The sequence below is a fragment of the Orcinus orca genome, chromosome 8, assembly GCF_937001465.1.
Source record: "Orcinus orca chromosome 8, mOrcOrc1.1, whole genome shotgun sequence".
NCBI classification, from domain to species: domain Eukaryota; kingdom Metazoa; phylum Chordata; class Mammalia; order Artiodactyla; family Delphinidae; genus Orcinus; species Orcinus orca.
The window spans coordinates 68579066-68606872 of NC_064566.1; the positions used below are offsets into that span (position 1 = coordinate 68579066).

A 27807-nucleotide genomic window follows, 5' to 3' on the forward strand; every position below is an offset into this window, starting at 1 on the left:
TGCGAAATAGGGCAGGGGGATTTAGTCCCAGGGATAATGTGATGTCACACCTTGGTTCATGGCAGAACTTTCTTAATGGCCCACATGTGAGCACACAGGTTGGCCCCATCTGTTTGAAAGGGGGAGTTAGCACATGTGTGGTAATCACCATCCTTCTAAATAAACTTTGAGGAGGTGTTTAGTTCCCGCTGATAGGGAAGATTAGAATCAAGCAAGTTTTATGAATAGAAAATGATGAGTGGATGAGCCTGGAAGGAAATGGAAATGTGATGAGATTAGTAGCTGATGTATACCTCTCTGCAGGGAAAGAAAAGCTTTAAGAGATGTCAGGCTGGGAAATACTTTATTTCCTGAAGTGCAAAGAAGGGATTTGGACAAAGATGTAATATTAGCAGCCACTGTCCAAGTGAATCGGTCAAGGATCTTTCTTAAAAAGCTGCCATTTAGCAGTTGCTGGGTCTACACATGACAAGCAAAAGATGCCTTCATTGTCCTGAGATACAAGGTTCAAACGTGCATTCAACCAACAAATACTTACTGACCACCAACTCTGCGCTAGCACTGCACTAGCCCTGGGAGTGGCTCACAGACTTGTGGGAATCAATGCCCTGCAGAAGACAGACCACAGGCGCACTGTCTCTGGATGGACTGTGAGCAGATTTTGTCCTGGGGCTCCCCAGTAATGTGGTGTCTCTGGGCAAGGAGAAAGATCACAAAAATGAGGAGTATGATTCAGTGGCCTGAAGACCTAACTTCCATGGTTCCATGGTTCCATGGGTCACGGAGCCCCTCTGGTTTGTACCTTTCCAAAAACAACTTTTTAGGAAAAACAAACTTTCTGAAAGACAGTTCAGAGCAAACTCTCATTCGATTTTTCCAATCTGTTCCCCAAAGATTGGCAATCCTAGCATTTAGTGAATGGATTTTTTTTCAATTGAAGTGTAGTTGATTTACAATATTGTGTTAGTTTCAGGTATACAGCAAAGTGATTCAGTTATATATTTATATTTTTTTCAGATTCTTTTCCATTATAGGTTGTTACAAGATATTGAAGATAGTTCTCTGTGCTATACAGTAAATCCTTGTTGCTTATCTATTTTACATATAGTCATGTATATCTGTTAATCCCATACTCCTAATTTATCTCTTTCACCCCTCCTTTCCCCTTTGGTAACCATAAGTTTGTTTTCTATGTCTATGAGTCTGTTTCTGTTTTGTGAATAAATTCATTGTATTATTTTTTTGGATTCCACATATAAGTGATATCATATGATATTTGTCTTTGACTAACTTCACTTAGTGTGATAATCTCTAGGTCCATCCATGTTGCTGCAAGTGGTTGCATTCTTTTTTGTGGCTGAGTAATATTCCATTTTGTATATATACACTGTATCTTCTTTATCCAAGTGAATGAATTTTCTCGTTTCCATGACTTTGTCAATGGCTTTCTCCTATTCTCTTCAGAAAACTGCTCTATTCCATCCAGATTCACCTCTTCTTAAATCTTACCTACCTACCTGCCTTCCTTATTTCCTTCCTCCCCTTCTTTCCTTCCCTACTTCACCGCATACTTTAATGTTTTCTTCCTCCTTTTCTTTTCCTTCCTCTCATCTCTTCCTCCCCTCCCTCCTTTCTTTCCTTTCATTCCTCATCCCTTCCTTTTTAAAAATTTCAGATAGAGACTCTTCCCTTATAAAACAAACCGTTCTCTAAATGTATTCAACCTAGTAAATATACATCTCCCGAAATACCTGAGAGTATGTCCCTCAACTGTACCTAATAGATAGCAACATGGGATAGGGAATGCAGCGTGGGAAGGGACCAGGATACTTTCCCATCCCCACATGGTTTCTTAATGCCAAATTATAGGTCAAATAAGAGGAATTACATGTAATAAATCTAAAGGCAGATAGTTTATGGCTGGTTTTTTATTTCTTTTCCTCCTCCATGGAAAATATGAGTGATACTGGGAGTTTCAGAAAGTTTATCTTCAAGAGTGGCTCCTAGGGCTTCCCTGGTGGCGCAGCGGTTGAGAGTCTGCCTGCCAATGCAGGGGACACGGGTTTGTGCCCCGGTCCAGGAGGATCCCACATGCCACGGAGCGGCTGGGCCTGTGAGCCATGGCCGATGAGCCTGCACATCCGGAGCCTGTGCTCTGCAACAGGAGAGGCCACAACAGTGAGAGGCCCGTGTACCACCAAAAAAACAAACAAAAAAAGAGTGGCTCCTCCTTTGAAACCTACCCTCTAATTTACTGTTTGCTCATAGTTTCCTTTCTAGAAATGGCAGGAAGCACTTGTCTTCCCAGCAATGCAGGAGTCTGAACCCATAGGCACACAGGTCTGAATTCCACCCCCTGCCTTGGTATCAGCCCCTGATTATTATTTGAGAAGGTCATTCTCTGTTGCTTCACTTGTGAGGAGGAGATAAAGTTGTTTTCAACCTCTCCTCTGCTATCTTGGGTGGATTAAAGATTTAATGTTTTGGAAACATTTTGAAGATAAAAAGTAAACATGAAAAGTAAACATAACATCTACTCTAAACACATTTCTTTTATTGTTTCAAGAGTCTAGCATTTTGAAAAATACCTAAATTAAAGCCTCTGCCATATTGAAATCACACAGATATTTATATCTGAGAATTTATGAATGTATGCCTCATTTGAAACTCAAAGGGCAGCTTGAAATTGTGGAACTAATTTCTTGGAAAGATTGAGGTTATTGCCAGTAACATGACGTTGGGTTAAGAAGCTCATTGGTCTACATCCATTTCCTCATCTGTAAAGTGAGCAGATTGAGGCAGAATGGGGTCTAAACTCCACGTACTCTTGAATTCTCTTAACGTCTAGTGACTGTGCTTTCCTGAATATAATAGAGGTAAGGAAAGAGACTTTCTCCTACCCTGAGGTTCTGCAATACATATGGCGACATGGCAGGGATAAGAAAATACTCAACAGTGGTCCTTTCATCCATTTGCCTACCTGTGTGGTGACCATAAATGGAGACACCCAAGCACAGGTAAGTGGTAAAAACTGTGCTATCCACAACTGGTCCTTGGTGAAAGCAGATAGGCATCCTCACCAGAATTAACTGTCAGCGGCACCAGCATCTAAAATCCTACCCATGGAGAGAGTGTCCTTTGAATCCAGTGACCTCCAGGCATATTGTGGTAGAATATAATCAGATCCAAGAGAAGGGTGACATTATTTGTAATTTATTACAGGGCTTCCTAACCATTTTCCCTTTATGGTGCACATAGAAGATGATAACATTTGTGTGATACCTTTAGGTAAAGGGAAAGGCCAGCCCCAGTTAGAGATCCAGCTGTAAGAGGTCACAGGCATCTACTCAAGAGTTAGGAGGATCAAATATTGCAGCACATCTGACACTGACTTGCCTCATGTGGTTGGAAACTCTGCCTTAGTTTAATTGGCTTTATCTTTAGATTTCTTCCTTGCACAGAATCTATTAGCCAGGTCTTTAGACTTTTGATAATGAAACGGGGGGAGGTAAAAATAACTCTCCTTTAAGCTTTGTCTTCTGCTTTAGAAAAGTATCAGGTGCTGAAATAGCTCAGACCAATCAGGAGACTCAGAAAAAGGGCACAGAGTACTTCGGAAGAAGAAAGGGTATTGCCAGATGGGCAGAAGGTATGTGGCAGCCAAGTCGGGATTTGGGGCGTGTTCAGCCTAGACCGTGGCAGATGGGTCGGTAGTAACAGCACTCTGGATGATTTCATCCTAGATGTGTGAGGCCACATCCCACCTGCGGTGTGAAGAGTGAACTGTTGATGCCTACTGTGGCCCCAGGGTGTAGCTGCCAGATTGGAGCTGCCAGGGCCCACGTGCCATAGACTTGCCAGCTTTGCTCAAAGCTGAAACGATGGTGCCGAGGCCAATGAAAGGGCATGTTCCAACCGTGTTCACAGGAAGGAGTTGGGACGAGCACTTAGCTGAGAGAGAGCATGGGGTGGTGGTTAGGGGCACAGACCCTGGCCCAGGTTGAATCCACTTTACTTTCTAAGCCTCTTTTTTTTTTCTTTTTCTTTGATGTGGACCATTTTTAAAGTCTTTATTGAATTTGTTACAATGTTGCTTCTGTTTTATATTTTGTCATTTTGGCTGCGAGGCATGTGGGATCTTAGCTTCCCGACCAGGGACCGAAACCGCACCCCCTGCATTGGAAGGCGAAGTCTTAACCACTGGACCTCCAGGGAAGTCCCACTAAACCTCTTTCTGATCTGCCGTGTGGGGATAATTATCCCACCTTCCCTCTGGGACTGATATAGGGATAAATGAGTTAATATTTATTAAGGACTTAGAAGAGTGTGTGCACAGAGTAAACACTAAGTGCCTGATGAGTAAGAGATAACAGAAATGGCCACTGGGGACCACTCAGTTTCACCCTCCCTCCTCCCACTGCCTTTATCAGGGTGAAGGGCATGGCAAATTCTGTAAGAGGGAGCTGAAGGTGTAGACGTGTAACAAAATAGTAAGAGAAGGTGTAGCTGCGCTAAATAAGTCTTGGAGAGCTGAAAGAAGTTGTAGCCACGACCCATGACCTGGTGGCAGTCTTTCAGCAATTGAGAACAGGAAGGGTGCCACAAGGCAGGAGACGAAGATGATCCCAATTATCAAAGGAGGGAAAAGCTTGACTCTAGAAGCACAGCTACGAGCTTGATGCTGATCCAAAGCCACACTTGGGGAGGGAATTTTAAACAGATGGTTAACAGATGCTTCTACACGGGATGGGCTGCTCAGGATAGGGAAAAGAGCAGGAGCTGGGACGCCAAGCTGACTGGGGTGCAAACCCATGTCCCGTCTTACTGGCTGAATGGCCTTGCAAAAGTTACATCGCTTCTGGGTCTTATTGTCTCCAGCTGTAGAATAGAAATGGCAGTGTCTCCAGGGTTCCTGTGAAAAATCGTGCTAATGTAAACGATCACACAGAGGACCGAGCAAAGCAGACATGCAGTCAGTGATATCCGTGTAACCAAAGAGGCAGCGGAACACAAGGTTTAGAAGAGAGATCGTGGCAAACTTTTCTGTAAAGAACCAAATAACAAATATTTTAGGCTCTGTGGCCCATACAATCTCTACTTCAAGTACTCAACTACCCCTTTAAAGCAGGAAAACAGTCATAGATAACATGTTCATAGATGGTATGAATGGGTGTGGCTGCAACCCAATAAAACTTTATTTACAAAAACAAGTGTCCAGATAGATTTGGCCTGTAGTGTGCTGATCCGTGGTTTAAAATCAAGCAGCTAGGAATAAAACAAGGCCTTGCCACGATGAGCAGTGTGACCTTGGACAAGTCCATAAATTGAGTTGCTTTGTCTATCAAATGGCTTGTAATAGTAGTACCTATCTCATGAGATTGTTTGAACTTTGCAGTACGCGGGCCTCTCACTGCCGCGGCCTCTCCTGTTACGGAGCACAGGCTCCGGATGCGCAGGCTCAGTGGCCATGGCTCACGGGCCCAGCCGCTCCGCGGCATGTGGGATCTTCCCGGACCGGGGCACGAACCCGTGTCCCGTGCATCGGCAGGCAGACTCCCAACCACTTCGCCACCAGGGAAGCCCCCTAGTAAGCTTTTGATACCTGCTTCCTGTCATCGTTAGGATTATCCCAGTAACCTAGGATAGGGAGCCAAAACCTCCAGTAAGATGAAATTGAATAGGAATGAATGTAAAATCCTGTACTTTGGCCTTCAGAAGGAAACCACACACTTATAGTTTAGTGCTTCTCATAAGAAAAAGACCTAAATGGTTTAATTCAATCATGTCACAGAGCTGTGTGACAGGACTGCCACTCAATATAAGTAGAGTCATGAGCTGAATAAATGGACTTGAGATTGTCTCTAAGACTACAGCAATTTACACAAGTCTGAGTAAGGTTGATATGCTATTGTTTTGTCCTGGCCATCGTATTTTAAGAAGGAAGCTGGTATATAAGAAAACATCCTGACAGAGGCAACCAGTATAATGAATAGCAGTTCATTATACATAATGAATGACCTGAGAGAACATTATATGAATTAGAATTTTTTCAGTCTGGGGTGTGGATTCTCAAATATCCTTAAGGATTTATGAGTATAGTAGTTTTAAAATATAGCTCCCAAATTACTTGACCCTCTTCTCATCTAGAGGTGGGGTTTATGACCCCACCTCTTGAATCTGGACTCTGCGACTGCTGGCCAACAGAATATGGATCAAGTGCTGCTGTGCCAGTGTCTGGTTCAAGCCCTAAGAAACTGGCACCTGCCACTTCCTGTCCTTTAGGGCTTTTCCTCAGAACCCAGCCACCATGCTGTGAGGAAGCACAGGCCACACAAAGAGGCTACTTGTAGATATTGGGCCCGTTGACCTCAGCCCCAGCTGAGGTCCCAGCCAGTGGCCACCATCAACCAAAAGACTTGTTTGATGACCACAGGCCCAGATACCTATGACTTGAATTGCATGAAAGATTCCATACAAGAACTGCTCCATTCAACCCCTAGAACAAGGAGAGTTAATAAAAAGATTATGGTTATCTTAAGCCACCTAATTTGGGGTTACTCAGCAGTAGATACCTGGGACAATGTGGGAGAGGAATTTGAGTTTTTCTGTAGAGTTACAAAGAGTAGAAGTAGTCTATAGGAAGCTACAGTCACTCTAGGCTAAGAATTGGTAGATAGAAACAGGTTCAATAAGAAGAAGAACTTTGGGAAGATTGAACCTATCAAACAACAAGTAGACTGCTTCATAAGGGATTAGTTCTTCTTATTGAAAATATCTAAATTAAGGCCAGATGATTGCAGGTCGGGAACATTGCAGAGGATTTGGGGCATGGGGGAGGGGTAAATTTGATAGGAATCCATGCTCGCTGGTTGGTTGGTTGGTTGGTTGGTTAATGTCCCAATTTGCCTAGAAAAGAGTTTTGTACCAAGAAGGCACTGGATGAATATTTTATTAATTCATTTAACAAATATTTATTGAATGCTTATTACATCCACTGTTGTAGATGCTCAGGAAATATCTGTGAACAAAAGAGATGAAAATCCATGCATATACAGAGCTCATAGTCTTAAAGAGGGAGACATGCAATGAACAAGCTTATATGTGAAGTGTATATAATATTTCAGATGATATAAAGTGTCAAAGGCAAATATAAAGTGGAGCAGGGGGGGAGATATGTAATTCCTGAAGAGAGGTTTATCATTTTAAATATAGGGGAATTCCCTGGCAGTCCAGTGGTTAGTGGCCTGGAAATAGCCATTTTTGGTAAATTAAGGGCTGAAGAGAATGACAGAATTGAACTCTTCATCTTAGACATATTGAATATATTCTCAGACACTCTTGTAATCACTGGGAACAAGGCAGTGGACGAAACACAAGGTCTCGGCTCTCAGGCAGCTTATGTACTTATATTCTACTACATGGAGAGGTAAAACTAAAATAAATACATCAGGCAGTTTCAATGATTGAGAAACATGGCCTTCCAACAGCTGCCATAACTCCAGAATTCTCAACGTTCACGCATTTTTGGTCCTATAAAGCTCTTGCATCTTCCATGGATAGACTTAACAACAGGTTCCTCTTTGTAATTTTGTCCTCATAATGCATTGGGCCATGCTGATTGCCTTCTGGCTCTGCCTGGTATTCACAGACCACAAGGGTATCATAGAAAAGTGAAACGGGCTGTGCTGTCCTTTCAGGGGTACTGTGTTATTTCTGGTTCCTTTTGTTAGCTGTAAATAACTAAAGAAATTAATCTTTCAGAACGTTGATTAATTGCCAAGCCACTGACTATTGATCAATGATGAGAACAGAAAATCTAGGTTAGGGTGGCAGAGTGAGAGGACACATGGATAGTTTCTAAACAATGGCTAATTCCTTGCATCATTAATGAAAAATGATGCAGAGGAGGAGATAATGGGGATTCATCTCAGTTTGGCTTAGGTCTCCAGTGCTATTCCTCCTTCCATATAGGCTAATTCCACGTGATGGGCTGAGGTCTAGGGCAGCATGAAGTGTGAAGTCTGAGGAGCTGACGGAATTGTCAACAATTAATATTCCAGGTACCAACATGGCTGGAGACATGAGTGGGTCTAGAGGAGTGATAACGGACCTTAAGACTTTGAGTTAGTTCAGTTCAGCAAACGTTTATCAAGAGTACACTAGTTTCCAGGAAAGAGATGAAGAAAACAAGGTTCCTACCTTCGAGTGGCTCACAGTGTCCTGAAGGAGCCAACACACAAATAGATCATTTGAGTAAACTGTAGACAAGTGTCCACAGTGTCAAGCACAGTTTTGGAAGTAGCTAGAAATCGTTATGAGTAATCATGGGATCGGCAATGTCCTCAGTGACGCAAGATGGGTATGAACCCCAGAGTGCACAGTTAAAATTGTGCCTACCTCTACCTGACCCCCATTCAGAGAATCATAAAGCACTTGGGAGATCTTACATTATCAGTCTCTTCATTTCCTACAGGTAAAGAAGCAGAGACCCTTCACTGTCTGAATGTTCTCTCCATTTATTATCATAGGGAAGAGTTTGGGGTAGATTAATTCTCAGTTTCACTCAACAACATGTATTTGGCACTTAGAACTGTCCCAGGTGTCAGAACAGAACAAGGAATGAGATGGTTCCTGACCTCAAGTTGCTCATGGTCTGGAAGGATTGAGCGCAGACCAACAAGCAAACAGACACAAAAAATTGTAAGATGATAATTAGCGTCCTGGAACTATGCACGTAGTGGAGTGGGAACAAGGTGAGGGCGTCTACAGCAGTCTGCAGGAGGCAGGAATGGCTTCGCAGAAGGAGTGTTTGAATTCAAGCTTCTGGAATGAGTCAGGCGTATTCCCAAAAGAAGGCCTTCTATGGAAACAAACAGCTATGCAGAGGAATGGAGGTGTAAGAGCATGGCATACTCAGGACCCCCCAGGCTCACCGTGTAGCTGAGCATGGAGGGTGGAAAGGGGCAGGTAGCACATGTTGAGAATCAAGGCAGGCCAGATCCTCAGCCTCAAGGAGCCCCTGAAAAAATGCTGTGCAGGTCAGTGACATGATCAGATTTTTGAGGAAGAAATAACGCCTTACAACAAAGGTGAAGGCTAGAGGCTGGGAGACCAGGAGGCCCCTGTGGGAGTCCAAGCAAGATGCAAATGAGGCCTGTCCCAGGGCAGTATGGCAGAAGAGGTTGGCATGAGGGGTGCACGTGAGAGATGCCTGCTGGCCTTCACATTTGCTTGGATGTGGATAGTTAGAACAGGGACACTAGATGGATGCCCAGGATTCTGGTGCAGACCAGTGTGTGAGTGAATGTGGGGGGGGGTGGTCGTCACTGAGACGACACAAATGGAAAAAGGAGGAGGTTTGAGGATAATGATTTGTCTGTGACTTTTGGGGGGTTGGGGTGCATGTGAGAGGTCCACAGAGAAGATTCCTGGGAAATAGTTGAACGCATTGGCTTGGAGGTAGGGAACGTGGTTTAGACACAAGAGTGCATATCGGGGAATGATCAGCAAACAGGTGGTGGTTAAAGCCTTGGGTAAGGAAATGGAGGCGTTATGGGTGGAGAGGCAGCTTGGGGTGACTTCATAAAGGGCCTTGAATGATCTACGAAGCCTTTACAAGGTGAGACAGCTTTGGCTAAAGATCTTGTCCAAATAGGACCTGAGTTAGAGTCTAATTTATTAAATAAGTAAACATGGAGCACGGCTTGACACAAAGGTGAGAGCAGTGAACAAAAAGGCAAAATCTGTTTTTGCCCTTATGCAGCCTATCAGCTTGGTGGAGAACCATGTATTTAATTAATTTCCACAACCGTAAGTGTTGCAAAAGAAAACTATAGGGTGAATTAAGAGTACATAATTCAGGAGGTGGAGAGAGTGGGGGGCCGGCGCTTGGTCTGTGAGGTCAAGGAGGCGTCTCTGAGGAAATGGCATTTCAGCTAGATCCAAAGGATGAGTAGGCAAGATCCTGTGAAGGGAGGGGGAGAGGACGGCATGTGCAAATGCCCTGAGATGGAAGACACTGTGTTGGAGCACCTGAAGGATGCCCACGTGGCCTGGGGGAGCATGAGAGCTGGTACCCAGGGTGAGGCGGTGATGTAGGTGTGCCTGCTTCCCATCTCATGCGTGGAGGCTGCTTCATGAGCCTCTGCAGCTGCCACCCTTCGCTGCCTATAAGCAGAGACCTCGAGGACCTGGGTTTTTAAATCCAGGTCAACCCTGAAAGGAAGCATCTTTATAGCAGCAGAAGCCTCAGGTGAGCAGTGAACTGCAGCCAGGAGGGCCTCTCTGTTCCTTGGCAGCCACCTGGCCCTGAGGCAGCCCCAGAGCTCCACCTCGGAGCCCACTGCAGGGAGTTTGTTGACAAACAATGAGGAGGTGATTTTGTGCACGGTAAAGACAGCGAGAGTTGTCTGGATTTGGAAAAGGAGCCGTTCAAGCAGTAAAGAGAGGCAGAGGAGTTGAGCAGCCAAGAAATCAACATGTTTTGGTCAACACAGCTCACCTGGGAGTATAACATTTTAGTTCAGCAGCAGCAGTAAAACATGCCTCTCCAGAAATTACCATGTCCAAGAATTAGCTCAAGAGTCAAAATCCAGCCTTGGCACCTAATGGCCTGACGTGTTTCTTTTGTAAAACATAACAAACCAATTGGGAAAATAACCTTGGAAGGAAACTGGATGGATTTTTCTTTTTTTTACACAGAAGGTTCTTATTAGTTATCTATTTCATACATATTAGTGTATATATGTCAATCCCAATCTCCCAGTTCATCCCCCCCACACACACACTTTCCCCCCTTGGTGTCCATGCGTTTGTTCTCTACATCTGTGTCTCTATTTCTGCCCTGAAAACCGGTTCGTCTGTACCATTTTTCTAGATTCCACATATATGCATTAATATACAATATTTGTTTTTCTCTTTCTGACTTACTTCACTCTGTATGACAGTCTGGGTCCATCCACGTCTCTACAAATGACCCAATTTCATTCCTTTTTATGGTTGAGTAATGTTCCATTTTATTTATGTACCACATCTTCTTTATCCATTTGTCTGTCGATGGACACGTAGGTTGCTTCCATGACCTGGCTATTGTAAACAGTGCTGCAATGAACACTGGGGTGTATGTGTCTTTTTTTTTTTTTTTTTTTTTCTGTACACAGGCCTCTCACTGTCATGGCCTCTCCCATTGAGGAGCACAGGCTCCGGACGCACAGGCTCAGTGGCCATGGCTCACGGGCCCAGCCACTCTGCGGCATGTGGAATCTTACCAGACCGGGATACGAACCCGTGTCCCCTGCATCAGCAGGCAGACTCTCAACCACTGTGCCACCAGGGAAGCACGCATGTGTCTTTTTGAACTATGGTTTTCTCAGGGTATATGCCCAGTAGTGGGATTGCTGGTTCATATGATAATTCTATTTTTAGTTTTTTAAGGAACCTCTATACTGTTCTCCATAGTGGCTGTATCAGTTTACATTCCCACCAACAGTGCAAGAGGGTTCCCTTTTCTCCACACCCTCTCCAGCATTTATTGTTTATAGATTTTCTTATGATGCCCATTCTAACCCGTGTGAGGTGATACCTCATGGTAGTTTTGATTTGCATTTCTCTAATAATTAGTGATGTTGAGCAGCTTTTCATGTGCTTCTTGGCCATCTGTATGTCTTCTTTGGAGAAATGTCTATTTAGGTCTTCTGCCCATTTTTTGATTGGGTTGTTTGTTTTTTAATATTGAGCTGCATGAGCTGTTTATATATTTTGGAGATTAATCCTTTGTCCGTTGATTTGTTTGCAAATATTTTCTCCCATTCTGAGGGTTGTCTTTACATCTCATTTATAGTTTCCTTTGCTGTGCAAAAGCTTTTAAGTTTCATTAGGTCCCATTTGTTTATTTTTGTTTTTATTTCCATTACTATAGGAGGTGGGTCAAAAAAGGTCTTGCTGTGATTTATGTCAAAGAGTGTTCTTCCTATGTTTTCCTCTAAGAGTTCTGTAGTGTCCAGTCTTACGTTTAGTCTTTAATCCGTTTTTAGTTTATTTTTGTATATGGTGTTAGGGAGTGTTCTAATTTCATTCTTTTACATGTAGCTGTCCAGTTTTCCCAGCACTACTTATTGAAGAGACTGTCTTCTCTCCACTGTGTATCCTTGCCTCCTTTGTCATAGATTAGTTGACCATAGGTATGTGGGTTTATCTCTGGGCTTTCTCTCCTGTTCCATTGATCTATATTTCTGTTTTTTGTGCCAGTATCATATTGTCTTGATTACTGTAGCTTTGTAGTATAGTCTAAAGTCAGGGAGTCTGATTCCTCCAGCTCTGTTTTTTTTCCCCTCAAGATTGTTTTGGCTATTCGGGGTCTTTTGTGTCTCCATACACATTTTAAGACTTTTTGTTCTAGTTCTGTAAAAAATGCCATTGGTAATTTGATAGGGATTGCACTGAATCTGTAGATTGCTTTGGGTGGTGTAGTCATTTTCACACTATTGATTCTTCTAATCCAAGAACATGGTTTATCTCTCCATCTGTTTGTGTCATCTTTGATTTCTTTCATCAGTGTCTTATAGTTTTCTGAGCACAGGTCTTTTACCTCCTTAGGTAGGTTTATTCCTAGGTTTTTAATTCTTTTTGTTGAAGTGGTGAATGGGATTGTTTCCTTAATTTCTTTTTCTGATCTTTTGTCGTTAGTGTATAGGAATGCAAGAGATTTCTGTGCATTAATTTTGTATCCTGCGGCTTTACCAAATTCATTGATTACCTCTAGTAGTTTTCTGGTGGCATCTTTAGGATTCTCTATGTATAGTATCAGGTCATCTGCAAACAGTGACAGTTTTACTTCTTCTTTTCCAATTTGTGTTCCTTTTATTTCTTTTTCTTCTCTGATTGCCATGGTTAAGACTTCCAAAACTATGTTGAATAATAGTGGCGAGAGTGGACATCCTTGTCTTGTTCCTGATCTTAGAGGCAATGCTTTCAGTTTTTCACCATTGAGAATGATGTTTGCTTTGAGTTTGTCGTATATGGCCTTTATTATGTTGAGGTAGGTTCCCTCTACGCCCACTTTCTGGAGAGTTTTTATCATAAATCTGTGTTGAATTTTGTCAAAAGCTTTCTCTGCATCTATTGAGGTGATCATACAGTTTTTATTCTTCAATTTGTTAATATGGTGTATCACATTGATTGATTTGCATATATTGAAGAATCCTTGCATCCCTGGGATAAATCCCACTTGATCATGGTGTATGATCCTTTAATGTGTTGTTGGATTCTGTTTGCTAGTATTTTGTTGAGCATTTTTGCATCTATATTCATCAGTGAGATTGGTCTGTAATTTTATTTTTTTGTAGTATCTTTGTCTTGTTTTGGTATCAGGGTGATGGATTTTTAAAAGAAAGCAAGAACTCCTACGAAAATTTATCTGAAGTCTATTAAATCCATTCTCCTAAGCTGCTTGTAAGAGAAACCTAACTAGATTGCAGTTCCATTTTGTAAAAAGCCATAAATTTGTTTTTCCACATTTTGGGCCTTTTTTTCCCTTCATTTTTCCTGTCAGGTTGCTTCATTAGGTGGAAAACTGGATGACCAGAGGCTGTAATTTACTGTTGTTTTTCTCCTATTGATGCTGAGTGCATCTTTATGTTCCTTCCAGCCTCCAAATATGTATTTTGAGGTAATAAGCTGTCTTATTCAAGGTAATGATTTAAAGATTGAGTAGAGGTTCCTCTAGGTTTTGTGGTTAAACACAATATCAAGAATTGCCAAAAGTTCAATACCTGACTTTCGGCTTCATAACAATGAGACCTCAAGCCTCTGTTTTCTCACCTGCAAAATGCGAGTAAACAAAACTGCCCCACTTACTGAGGAGAGTGTTTTTGGAAAATGAATGAGATAGTACGTGGAAGAGTGCTTATATGGCCCCATCTGCATATTAAGTATTAATATGATAATAATCATCATCACTATGACCAAGAAGAAGATTATTCACACTAAGACTCAAAGACATTTTATATCTGCCATGCAAATTCCTTATCTACATATTCTTCTTTTCTCTCTTCTGTCAATTTTCACAGACACGCATAAGAATAGCATCTCAGATATGGAAAGGGGTTGGCCATCCCCCCCACTTCCCATAGAGGAAAAAAATTATATTGTGACTGTTAAAAACATATTTTAACTGTCAAAGGTGCTTACAACCAGCCATTAAAATTGTGAAGTATACATCAGAGTTTTCCTTTTGTTCGGTGACAATGTAAAAATCACAATTTTTACAGGAAGATGGAAAAGAAAGAAAGGAACATGAATACTGAAGGAATTCGAATGCTCATAGCAGTTCCCAAGAATTAGATGAAATACCCATGGGTTAACATATAATAAAGGTTATATTGTTTTTTGTGTCTGTTGAGGGGAGCATATTTTAAGTCTACTGCAGCTATATCACCTGACACATTTCATAAAGTCAATCCTATTTCTTCTCCCTCTCCACTCCACACCACAATAAGAGCCTTGCCTCCTTCCTGCCCTTTCAGCAATGATTTCCATGACTGGATTTAGGGCCTTCCCTGCTTTTATGGATGAACTATGAAGAGTTATGCATTTGACATGAGCTACAGGAATAAGAGAAGTTGAGATGCCCTAAGGCACAGAATAGACCTTTCATGGGGTGGCAGGGGAAAGAGTGGCGAAAAACGTTTTTCTCTTTTCTAATTGTAAAATGCTTTCTCTTTCAAAACTCAGGTGACTGTGACAGATGGTGGTTTCTCTCCAAAACAGTCAACCATTTGGGTGGTGGTTCAGGTTTTGGATGAAAATGACAACAAGCCCCAGTTCCCAGAGAAGGTCTACCAGATCAAGCTGCCAGAACGTGACCGGAAGAAGAGGGGAGAACCCATTTATAGGGCTTTTGCATTTGATAGAGATGAGGGCCCCAACGCAGAAATTTCCTACAGTATCGTGGATGGGAATGATGATGGAAAGTTCTTCATTGACCCTAAGACTGGCATGGTTTCTTCCAGAAAGCAATTTACAGCAGGGAGTTATGACATTCTAACGGTAAGATTTTTCTGAACCTCAATAACATTAATGCGGGGGAGGAAGTTATTTCCTTAGTCATGTATATTTTTTAAGCAAAAAATCTCTGGGGTAAAAAGTGCAGCCACACAACAGTGGAAGGCTACTTTCTGTTTCAGTGGTATTCTTAATGAGGCCGTTTCCTTTGGTTGTGTCCTATCAGCCAAACTCCCCATTCCCAGTACACAGCCTGCTCCATCATTTACTCAATTACACTTCCTGTGGCCCCAGATCACTTCAAGGTACTGAGCATAGATGTAAACTGAGGGGAGGGGAATAGCAGAGTGACATAACCTTCCCACCACTCATTATGTCCTGAAAATCTCCCAAAGAAAACAACTCTTATAATTGTTGACAATGGGTTAGAACATGAATTTAGCTGTATAAATTGTGAGACACAAATCATAGCTAGGCTCATTCCGTAAAAAGTGAAGAAACTTAAGTAAAAAATGACTAAATTTTTCATTGTTAGAAAATTAAAAATAAAAACAAACATGAGCACCATCTCAAATAGAGGCTTAAACTCCCATACCTAAGGTGCCAGCCTGCACTCCCCACCCCTAACCACTTTAGACTTGTAATGCCTATGCCCAAAGGGGGACTGCTCAGCCTCACAGGTGTTGGGCACTTCCCAGGGTCTCAACAACTGTCAAGAGTTAGCACCATCTTCCATCCTTCTCTTAGTCTTCAGCCTTGTCCACTGTGAATGGTCAATCCTTTATTATTTTAAAGGATAGTCAGAGTGCATTTATTTATCTTTGTTACTCCTATGGTCTGGAGTTGGATTCCTTTCCCTGCTCAGTAATGTATCCAGAAGAGTGGGCAGAGAAAAGAAAATAACAATAATAATAAAAAACAGCCCTGTTTCTACCATTAGCAGCTCTCATGTAATATGTGCTGTTGCAGCTGTGTGAGACTTGCCAATGGGAATCTTTGAGGACTGGATGGATTGCAGTGGATACTGTTGGTACCCTGTCCAGATCCCCGTTATCAGGCTGGTGCAGACATCCCCCAACTGTTGTGAGTGTTGGCTGCTAAGGGCTCACAGCTGCCCCCTTCTCCAGAGGGTCATCCTTGGCTGAACTTTTTGGCCCAAGAGGTTCCACACTCCTACCCCAGCCCAGCAGCCCACAGCCAATAACTACTAACTGATACCAGATATAAAAGTCCAACCTCCTTGCCTCCAGGTGGATCCAACACTTTGATACAATTATTCAGAGCTCCCTTTGGGATCAGGCTGAAGTTAGACTTCAGCTGAGACCACACCCTTGCTTAGCATCTTCCCCATCCATCCTGCTTTCTTCACTCCCTTTCTCCTGGGAACACTTCCTCCTGAAACCATTTGTGCACAAATCCCTATCTCAGACTCTTCTCCTAGGAAACCCTACCTAAGACATCTACCTTCAAGCGTCCTTCATCTCACAGGAATTTTCTGGGGCAGAGTGTTCATCCATGAACATAGCATTAGGGAGCTATGAGTTGTCACTGTTTTTAAAGGCTATAGCTATTAGCTATGCACCTAAAAATGTTTTTACTGATGTAATATTTTTAAATCCATTTTTTTATTTTGATTTTTAAATTTCTGTCATTGATGTCTGCTTGTCGGACTTAACTTCATTCCCCCCCACCCCACCCAACACACACATTTAAATCCAGGACACCACAGCTGTTAACCCTGCATATCTGAGCAAGGAAACATGCTTTACTCAGTCCTTATATCAGACCATAAAGAAGAGTCATTAACACCCTCTTCCTTACCCCACTGGCTCGAGGAGCCCATGTTTCCACCAAGAGAGGTCTCTTTCACCTCTTCAGAGTTAGCGTAACTGAAGGGCCTCTGAGACGAATTTTGCAAGGCTGATGCCTTTCCCACACCCCCTCCCATTATCCTCCTGGAATCCTATGTGACAATTCTATGTGTCTATGTGATGCACTTTGTTCCCTTTCCAACACTACCACCAGAGGTATAAGGAATCAAATTAGCTCTTGCTACTCATGTAACTATCATTCGTGTCCGTAAAACACTAAAATTTGTAAGTGCACCATTTATTTTTCAAGTTTTCCACATCTGCAAGGTTGGCAGTGATTCAAATCACCTTCTGGCAGATGTGGTGTGGGTCCCCTACGTGACCAAGTTGTTTTCCCCAATTCCTGAGCCCATTCTCTTCAGATCTCCATTGTCTTCTTCCCCTTGCTGGCCCTGTGATAAGGAAGGACTCTCAGCCCAACAACATATGAGTGACAGATCGAGACTTCCACCAGGATCCGGGCTCTAAGACAGTTTTCTGTTCTCTCCGTGTGTGAGTAGATAAAGGCAGTGGACAATGGGCGCCCTCAGAAGTCCTCCACGGCCCGCCTCCACATTGAATGGATTAAGAAACCACCTCCTTCACCTGTACCGTTGACCTTCGATGAGCCATTTTATAACTTTACAGTCATGGAAAGCGATAGAGTCACCGAGATTGTAGGGGTGGTGTCTGTGCAGCCAGCTAACACCCCCCTGTGGTTTGACATCGTTGGTAAGTTCGAGTCCTCCAGAGCAGTACTGGGCAATGTAATCATTGACTGTTCAGAGCAACTAACAAAACAAACAAACAAAAAACACAACGATTAGCACTAAGATTAAAAGATATATAGTGCTGGAATGCAAAAGAGCCAGTAAAATGAATAATCGACCTGTGCTTTCATTCTGACTCTGTAGCTAAGCTGAACAGAAAGTGCTCTCTGGCTGGATTTTCCATAGTACGTTATTTACTGCAATCTTAATGTCTTTCTGTGTGTCATTTAAATTCTATTGTCGCACTTGGCTAATCTCATTTCTAAATGTATTGATGGTACTGGACTTGCTGTCCTTCATTTCTCTCTTTTTCTTCACCTTTTTCTGCATTCTGTTCTTTTTTTTTTTTCTGCTCCCGACTGCCCTGCTTCAAGGTGGCAAGCATGCTCGAGAGATGTTCTATATTCTACAGACAGCTTGTGGGCAGAACTGTTCAACAGAAGGTACCCTTAGTGCAAACACATTTGCTAAAATACAGCTATCCAATCTGCCTTTTACGGGTTTTTTTTTTTAAGCAAATTAAATTACATCTTTCATAACTGCCTGTGACAGGCTGAAGTGCAGCCCACAAATTTCATACATGCCTCTAACAGCTATTGCATTACTCGTATCCAGTGACTCCTTTGTTTGAGGTTTGATGGGTTTGGATTTGGGGCAGGGGTGGGAGGTTGTTTTGATTTCTTAAAAAAATTTTTTGTTCTTTGGTTTTGAGGTATGTGGGCTTTTTGTTGTTTTGTTTTGATCTTTTTGTAGGTTGCTTTAACTGGGCCTTTTCCAATTGAAAATTAAATTCAAGTAGATCCCAACCCCTCGGTTTTGCAGCAGGAGTGCCATTCGTAGACCAGAAGGCCCCACCAGGAGAGTCCCTGGCTGCTGTCCACAATAGGAAGAGCAGGAAATGCAGCCTAGATATATAGCCAGGGAGAGCTTCCCGTGAGAACCGAATACAGAAAGCAGATGGATGCAGGCAGGATAGACCTTGGAAGCCAACCTTTAAATTCCTTGAAAGAAAGCAAGCAAGCACGCAAGGCTACAAAAAGAGAGGGCAAAACAGCACCACTGCCCTCCACAACCAGGCAGTGAGAGGCAGTGGAGAGGAAATAAGTGCTGAGGGCCAGGAAACAAAACGAGGGGAGAGAGCGTGCGTCAGCCCTGGATCTGACACTGCGTCGAGCTGGAGCTGACTTCCCGCGGTTCTCCGTGGAAGGCAGCGAATCTAGAGAGCTGGTCTGGGGGAATCATTTCCTTCCACATGTCACTGCTTGGATAGGATGGGTAGGAACCTGCCTCTCTTCCCAGGAATGGCTGGGTCTGGGGAAAGCATTTAGAACATTCCACATCTGTTTCAATGAAGCACAGAAAAAGAACGCCCCATGGCCCCCAGTCAAACTTCAGTAGAGGGTCCTCTGAACTCCCCAAAAGAAAGGACTTGTTTTCTGCCTATTTCATTTTATGGAATGCCAGTAGAACATCTGTGTTTTACTTAATGGGCATTAATCACACCATCCCTGTACATGACCATCCTCATCCCCAAGCTTTCAACTCCGTCTTCATTTCCACTTAACGCATTTGAAATGGAACCTCTTCTGATCCATTAAAGATGTCTCCGCTTCTGTATCTTCTCAGTCATTTTCAGGTCATTAAGTTATTATCCAATGCAGTGTCTTCTTTCTTTGTGAAACAGAGGGTCACACCTATGCATCGTCTGGTTGTCTGTGCTGTCACCTTTGGTGATTCCTTCAGAACCACCCTCAGTCAGTCACAGAAGATGCATCTCAGTCTCAATGTGTCCCTGGTGCAATCATGACTTCTTTTAAATAACTTGAGGAAGAGTACAGTGGAAAGCCAACAGGCTGCAGGGCTCCTGCCATGCTGTCCCGAGATGTGAGAGGAGTTGCCCTCTGCCATCAGCCACCATTTCATCTCCCTCCTCCCCTGACGCTCCAGTTTGCAAGCACCTCTACAGCCTGACAGCACTGCTTCTCTCCCTGTGTGATGCATGCATGCAACCTCCTGACGTGCAGCACATCCCACCCACCCCAGGATGCCCTTGTTTGCACTTCTTGTCAGAAATCTTGCAAGCACAGCTTTTGCTGATGCTCCGTCTGACCAACCACCTGACCCCAGTTATCCAGTCACTTTTGCAATTCCTCAGCATCCCTGCATGTGTGTGTATGGTGTATATAGGTAAGCATGCCTAGTGGTGCTACATGTAACCTTACTTGCATGAATTCCATGCCAGAATTATTAGTGCTAGTGTACATTTTCATTTGTGTTTATCTTAGCTTCATTGTTAACCCTTAAGGTCAAGGTCTTTTCCTCCTGATTCCTTCCTTCTGCCAATGCTTCTTTTGATGTCCATCCACGGTGAGTGGAATAAACAATGGTGACCGATGGAGATGCCCCAGGCAGCCCATGTGTTAACACTACTGATGCCCCCTGAGACCCATCCAGAGTCAGTGTGACCTTCCACTGTATTCCCAGCCTGAGCAACACAGCACCTTTGACCAAATGAGGACTGGTCCAAGAAGAGACGGGCAGTTGACAGATGAAAGTCCTCACTGGAAGGAGTCCCTTTAGGCTGCTTCAAATCCATATCCAGGAATCATGATCAAAAACATGGCTATCCGTTTTCATGTTTCTCCATCTTTATTCCTAAATCTATACTCTTTTTATAGAATCCTCTCAGTTTTAGTACACAAGTACTTCTCTTAATGAAGACCTACCGGGTTGTTCCTCTAGTGTAGATACTTCCATCACAGATGTCACTGTATATCTCGTAACATCTAGTCAAGCTTCTCCTGAAAATTGAACTTACTGGGCCAGATGCTCAAACAGAACGTGATTTTATTTCCATCCCCGCATCCAGCCAACATATTAAAATGTCAACTCTTTATTTCACGGCAAAACTACAAACTTTTCCCCGGGTGCTGGCTGCGCTCAGAATGGATATGGTCCTCCTTCCAGAAAATCCCCCTCCTGAAAATCCTTTCTGATCTGACAGAGTCATATTTTTTTCAACCTGCTGACACCACCTTTCCCCTTCTCTAAAAACCTATTGTTTCCTTTATCATATTCAGATGTTTCATTCTTACTTTCAAGCTTTCTTGCTTGTTTATCCTTGGCCACTGAAACTCTCTGCTGTCTCTTCCCTTCCTCCTTACCTAAACATCTTCCCTGGCCAGGCTAACATAGAGGAGAGAGAGGGAAAGTGATTCTCAGTACTTAAGAAACATAGCAGTGTACTATAGCTGGATAGATACCTATACAGACACTTATGGTTACAGACAATACCACCTCCCGGCCTAACAGTTATAGCTTACAAATGCTATAACTAATGAATTCTCATTAAATCAGCAGAAATAGTGTTCCAGCATGCCTTTTCCCCTGAGAGTATTGTCTCCTCATTTCCATATTTTGAAATCTGCCCGAATCTTGTTTAACTGCATTTCTTTTCCTCCCACTGTGATATGAATTCACAAAAACCATGTCGAGAGCAAGATTTCGTTCCCAAGTCCAGATCCCGCCAACAAGGACCTGCCAGATACTTTCTTGTGCCTCCAAAGAGACCACTGCTTACAATGTTACGGAGCTGGACTCTCCTCAGCTTCCAGAAACAGAAGCCCACTTGTAACCGAGTTAAGAAAGCTATAATTAAAAGGAAACATTATAAAGTTCAGCTGTTCTGTGGTTAAACAGCCCATTGCACAGCATGTTCCTTCCCTGTGTTAAAAGGGAAAGAAAATGAAGGGAACAAAACTAACCCACAATCCTTTGTGGCTTTATCACATATCTTCACACTTCTCAGGAGACTATGATTTCAACTCAGCAGCATCTTGATTTACATACTCTCTAATGTGCGTGCAATCTGGTCCCTGTATCCTTATCCCACGGGCAAATATTTGTATTGTAGAGATCACCGTTATTACACACTTGAAACCATTCCTCTTTACCTCCAGTTTGATGGGGGAGGCTACCACCCACTTTTCTAGCTTTTCCCCTGACTTAGACTAGAAAAACTGTTTTCCTTGTAGACAGTAAGCACTTAAAATATCTCTGTTCATTTGCCTCACCCAATATGTAGAGGAGAGAAAGGCTGTTCTTTGAAAATAATCCTCTGATGGTACAAGGGAACACATGGGTCCAGCTCTAGCAGAAATACATTTCTGTGTTGCAAGTTCAGAAGGACTGCCTGGGCCCTTAGTTTGTCATAGGTTCCTGCGGAATTTGGGTTCTTGACTGCTTCTGTCTCATAAGCTTATACCTGTCCTTAGACAACCTTGTCCCTAATGGAGCCATCCCTTAATAGGGTTCCATCAAATAGGCAAGGTAAAGTCTTTGATGGTACCCTGACTAGCACTTCATCTCTCTGGGTCTTCTCTAACCTCGTGGCCAGATTTCTTTATCACAAAACTCCCCCACACCCCTCCCAAGTGAAGCCATGTCTGTGTCCCATTTTTAATACAGCTCTTCCTCCATCACGATGACGCTTGCTCAGAGTCATCAGTTGACATCATTTCTTCTAATTGGATCCCGAACATGCCTCTCTTTTCTCCATAGCAACAATGTGGTCCATAGGAACACACCTGAAGAGACTTTAGGAAAATAATAAAAAGCCTAAAACAGCTTCGGATATTATCGTTTGTAAGAAAATGAATTTCAAACCAGATTCCAGACATGATTTTCCTTCCTACCACTGTTTCCCACCTCCAGCCTGCATCTCCTGCCTTCCATGTAAATATCCGTTTTAGCCCCGTACTGTGCTTGCTTCATTCCAAGGCAGAAAATTATTCATGATCAAGCCATAGAAATGGTGTTTAGCATTTTTCCTTAAGTTAGGTGTACATGCTGAACTTGAATGAACAGCTTGCGAACAACTCCTGTAATTCATTGAGATTCAGCGGCTCAGTGTTTTGGAAGCTTCTCCCATAGCTCGTCTCCCTTGGTGACTACTAGATGATTTTGGTTGGTATTTTTACCATCGCACGTAGAGTGGATTGGAATCATAGCTAGGGGAGAGGCCCGGAAGCTTCTCTAAAGGGAAAGCTGTGAGATAGTCAGCATTGGATCTCATTATGGAGAGATGGTGATTCTTTAAAGAAAAGCTTAACTAAATCATGGCCCAACACCCTGCTGCCCGGTATATTCCAGCAGTAGCTGCTGGCTCAAAGTAGTTTCATTCCTGTCCCATTTTTAAAGCTTTTTGGGACACTCCGACTTGCAATGTTTAACTTTAGAATCCAATAGAAATCCAACACGCCTCTCTCGTGCTCTTTGTTTACTCCTTAACACCCGTCTTGACCAAAAATGGTCAAAGAGAAATGTCCCTGACATGAATTCTCTGTTATGTGGGCTGTTCACAACCTCGCTTTTAACCATCTCTGCCTCACACCCCTGCAGCAACGCTCAGGCTGTGACTTCTCTTAATTCCCCACTTTGTTGAAATCAGACCAGCTCCGCAGTGTCCTCCCTCCTCCCCACCCTTTGTTTAGCCCAGCGCTGCTGCCCCAGCACACTCTGGCTTTGCATGTTGTTACTGGCTCTGAGGAAGCACATCTTCTTTAAACAGAATGCTGCTAGTGAAAGCAGACTCCTTCCATTTAATATTCTTACCCCAGATGAATTGGACATGGGTTCCTACAAAATGAAATAACCTTTCAGGCTAAAAGGGAGCCTGAAAACTGAGGCCTGGGGGAGAGAGATGGAGTCGTTCATGAAATGGGAGGCTTAAGTGGTAGGTTATGAAATTGCGGGAGGGTTGATGGTGAACTGCTGGTCCAGATTCTGTATCCCTTGTCAGAAATTCATTTTAAAACTCAGGGAAGATTTGGGGAACCTGGTTTTACATGAAATCTTGGTTTAACTAGGAGCTAAAGCCCTGGAAGTGAGTATCAGAGGCTGCTAGCCTTATTGATGGATGGAAAGACACTCACAGGCTTTCTTTGTCTATCTCCCCTGCCCCTTTCAACTTTTCTGTTCTAGAGTATTTGAAACAGTAAAGGTGAATGGGGGAGATACACACACACACACACACACACACACACACACACACACACACACACAGGCAGGAGGAGAGAAAACTGTAAAAAATCACTACCATATTGAGGAGAGTTCCCTGTGCTCTGCCCAGTGTTCTCCAATAACCTAAATGGGAAAAGAATTTGAAAAAGAATAGGTACATGTATATGTATAACTGAATCACTTTGCTGTACACCTGAAACTAACACAACATTGTTACTCAACTATACTCCAACATAAAATAAAAATTAAAAAACACCACCATAAAAGTAGCCAAAAATGTTTTTTGATACAAAAAATGACTAATAAGAAGGTACACAATCTATATGCCATATGTAAAATATGTAAATTTTATGCCACTAAGCACATGAAACGATGATGTATTTCTGTATAGGGAAGGCCCCGAGGAAAATGTGACTCTAGGGCAGTGAGGGAGAGGAAATAGAGTTGCCCCATGGAAACAGTAACTGAAACTGGAAATCTTTGCTTGTGTGTTCTCTAAATTTCATTTTTATTTGTCTTCAAACTGGAGCAAATTAAAGGCTTATAGTTAGTGTAGTTTCTATTTTACTTTGACCTACAAATTTTCACTTTCCAAAATAATTGACCCTCCTCCACTCCCCCCCCCAAAAAATCATAGTACTCAAATTTAAGAAAGTAAAAATCTTGGTTAGGAAGACATTCTAAAGATGATTTTAAATGTGATTTAAAATATGATTTAATACCCACTAGAAATGGCTTGAGAAGTTGCTTTCCCATCTTTCCTTCTACACAGTCTGAGGCAATTTTATGTCTTTTCTTTGAAAGTTTCCATGGCAGAGGTTTTTTTTTCATAATATACCACTTGATAGCAAATGATTTTTCTTTGCTCATTAGGAGGGTTATTCAAGACACTTGAATCAGTCGTACATTTCATTTCATGTGATTATCAAGATGAAACATTCCCTTTGAAATAGGCATGGTGACCTAAGGCTTACTTCCCTTTCAGCCTAGATTTCCTCCCCTTTCTCTTTATCCTGTTCTTCAAAAGACATTTTTTGGAGTTAACATTTAGTATTTCTCAGTAAATCAATTAAAGATATTAAGTGGAAGATGAGTCTCTTTTTGAGATGAAATTTTTGAAAACTACATCTCCAAGCAATTCTCTGGTACACCCATATCTCCTTAACTTTAATTAAATGTCAAGGGCAATTATGTTCTCTCTAGCAATTAAATAATCTCAGGTGTATATGACAGCTACACGCAATAAGTATCTGAAAAACCTGGTCATATGTATGACCAGGTTTTTTTTAAATACACCATATTATTTATTTCGTGTCATTATACATCAGATTCCAGCAGTTCAGGTAAAATTCTCTTTTCCTTTAACTCATCTGCCCATTTCTAATTCTAATATCATAGAAATTGTATATTGTTGACTGATAATCAAAATTAAATGCAAAAAAGAGAAGCCAAGATTTCTTTTCTAAAATATGAAATTCAGTAAATGCATTGCCCTACGTGCTGTAGTTAAATAAAATTACTGTCCAAAAACAAAATTTGTGGACATGATGAAATTTCAGGCTAAAGTAAATAGAGCTTGTGAACATATACTGATACTTAATTAAAATCGTTCCAGCACTTATACCAATATCTTCTCTCCCCTTAAAAAAAAAAAATCTTTCATTTTGAAAAAGATCATAAACTATACTTTGGTTCACAGAGATGGAAACACCTACAGTAATTTCCACAAAGTCTATGCTGTCTTAGGCACATTAGTTACAGATTATGGATTACACCTAGTTCAGGGGGAGAAAAGTAAAGTTTTCTAAACTTTTCTATGGATTATTTTATCAGTTGATGTTCCATAGCTGATGTTTTCATCTCCTTCTTTCCAGATTTCATTTTGTAAATCTCCCATAAACTTTCTATTTTGGGGGGAGGAAGTTAAGTCACACTGTCAAGATGGCAAAAATATATTTCTATAAATATCCCAACTTACAGAGAGAGAACTTTTAATAAGAAATTCAATTTTATTGCTTTTTCTTATTTTCTAATATTTATAACTTTATTTCTGACATCTAATTGAGGGAATCTGAACTCTACCAACCACATGTTTACCATCAATCCTGGAATGGATTTCAGAGTGTCTGCTCATTTTTGTTAATAATAATTGGACTGTTTGTTTACCTAGAATTTAATCTATCAATACTTTGGAAAAGCAAAGGATCTACAAATTCCTAGCCCAGAAGCCACAAGGGGTTGAAGGGACTTTGGCTTTCTAAATATTTTCTGGAGTCAGTTTATGCTTCACTGCTATAACATTAGTGCTGAGGGGATTTTTGCAATACATTCTTTTTTGTGATATTTGTTATGCATTGTAGAGGCTGTGCTTTGAAATATGAATTAAGTTAAAAAACAAAGGGTCCCATTTAAGATGTACAAAATTGAGCAATAGGGATGCCTGTCAAAAAACGTTTCTATATAAGATGTCCCTTTAAAGCTGTATGCTTCAATATGTGTAATAACTTTTCAGATATGCTAATTTCCTGTTGTTTTTGTGAACTCGTCAGGGGGCAATTTTGACAGCTCTTTTGACGCAGAGAAGGGCGTTGGGACCATTGTCATTGCAAAACCTTTGGATGCAGAGCAGAGGTCCATTTATAATATGAGTGTGGAAGTCACCGATGGGACAAATGTTGCTGTCACTCAGGTAAGATGTCAAATTACTAAATAGTGGGAATGCCGAGAAGTCTGCTAAAGTCAGAGGTACAAGCAATTAAAATATGTGTTGAAAGTAGTAAATTATGTCCATGGATTTTTAGCACTTAAAAAAAAAGCATTTGCAAGAACAGCTTAGACAAAGGATTCTATCAACAATATTATATAACTTAGCTGCCTCTTTCAAGAAATTATGATTTTTCATGCATGGGAGAGTGATGTGTATTTGTTTCCCGATCATTTCCTGTAAGATTTATCTCTTTGACAACAAAGTCAGCTTTCCTTGAATTTACAAAGAGAAGGACATCTGTAGTGTCTGAGTTAACACACCATGCTATTCTTCACCTCCTCATGCTTTAGTCACAGAAAGTTAAAGCTAGAGAATGCCTGAGTCCAAATTCATTTTACAAACTAAGATAATCTAAGTAATATATCCAAGGTCACACAGCCTTAATAAAGAACAAGAGAGCTTGGTGTCCTGGCTCCCATCTCCCGTTCCAGACCCTATGCCAGTGGTTCTTCATCCTGGCTGGACAGTAAAATCCCCTGGTTGTGGAGGATGTTAAAACCAATAAAGCTTGGGCCCCATCCCCAGAGGTCCTATGTGATTCTAACATGCAGCCAGGGTTGAGGACCATCACTTCTACTCTGCTACTTGAGTGTTCATGAAAGGGTGCTGAGAACAAGGAAGAGGAGAAAAAAATCTCTGGGTGAGGGCTTCCCTGGTGGTGCAGTGGTTGAGAGTCCACCTGCCGATGCAGGGGACGCGGGTTCGTGCCCCGGTCCGGGAGGATCCCACATGCTGCGGAGCAGCTGGGCCCGCGAGCCATGGCCGCTGAGACTGCGCGTCCGGAGCCTGTGCTCCGCAACGGGAGAAGCCACAACAGTGAGAGGCCCGCGTACCGCAAAAACAAAACAAAAAAAAAAATCTCTGGGTGAGACTAATACAGTGTTAGATATCAATATGGAGCAGATTTACCCTACATATGAGATTTTTGTTTGTTTGTTTTGTATTTTAGCACCAGAGACCTTAAGCCAGTTATAGCAGAGGACTGGCACACACACACAGCCCCTAACCCCTCCCACCCTCCCTGCCTCTCTCTTCTGTTCCCATGACCCCAGAAACCATCACTAATGGATCAAGGGTCTTTGTTTGTTTGTTTGTTTTGGTTTCTTTCCTGCTGAGCGCAGATGTGGCCTCAGAATCCTTCTCAACACAATGCTTCAGGTATTGAAGATGAAATGTTTACCAACCCTAAAGTAAGCAAGTGTTGATTTATTTCAACTATGATGTAAGCTTTTATAACAGTGTGGTTTTTAAAAGGGGAGAGGAGAAGGGTTTTATGTGTTTGTCTGTCCAGCTGTCTCTCAGTTTGAAGCTGTTTCAAAAACATAATGAGACTCTTTCCTTTGAGACTGTTTGTAAGCATAAAGTGGCGGAGTTTGAAGGAAACAGTAGCTTTGGTTTT

At 42.1% G+C, this 27807-nt stretch overlaps 1 protein-coding gene across 3 annotated transcripts in view; it reads left to right on the forward strand.

Moving 5' to 3' along the window:
• FAT3 (FAT atypical cadherin 3) overlaps positions 1-27807 on the forward strand; it is a 574942-nt gene that overhangs the window by 405484 nt on the left and 141651 nt on the right. For all 3 annotated transcript variants that reach the window (XM_033431923.2, XM_049713303.1, XM_049713302.1), the window contains exons 4-6: positions 14731-15045; positions 17372-17582; positions 26191-26330. In XM_033431923.2, the coding sequence (XP_033287814.1) occupies positions 14731-15045; positions 17372-17582; positions 26191-26330 (666 nt within the window). The remainder of the gene's footprint in view (positions 1-14730; positions 15046-17371; positions 17583-26190; positions 26331-27807) is intronic.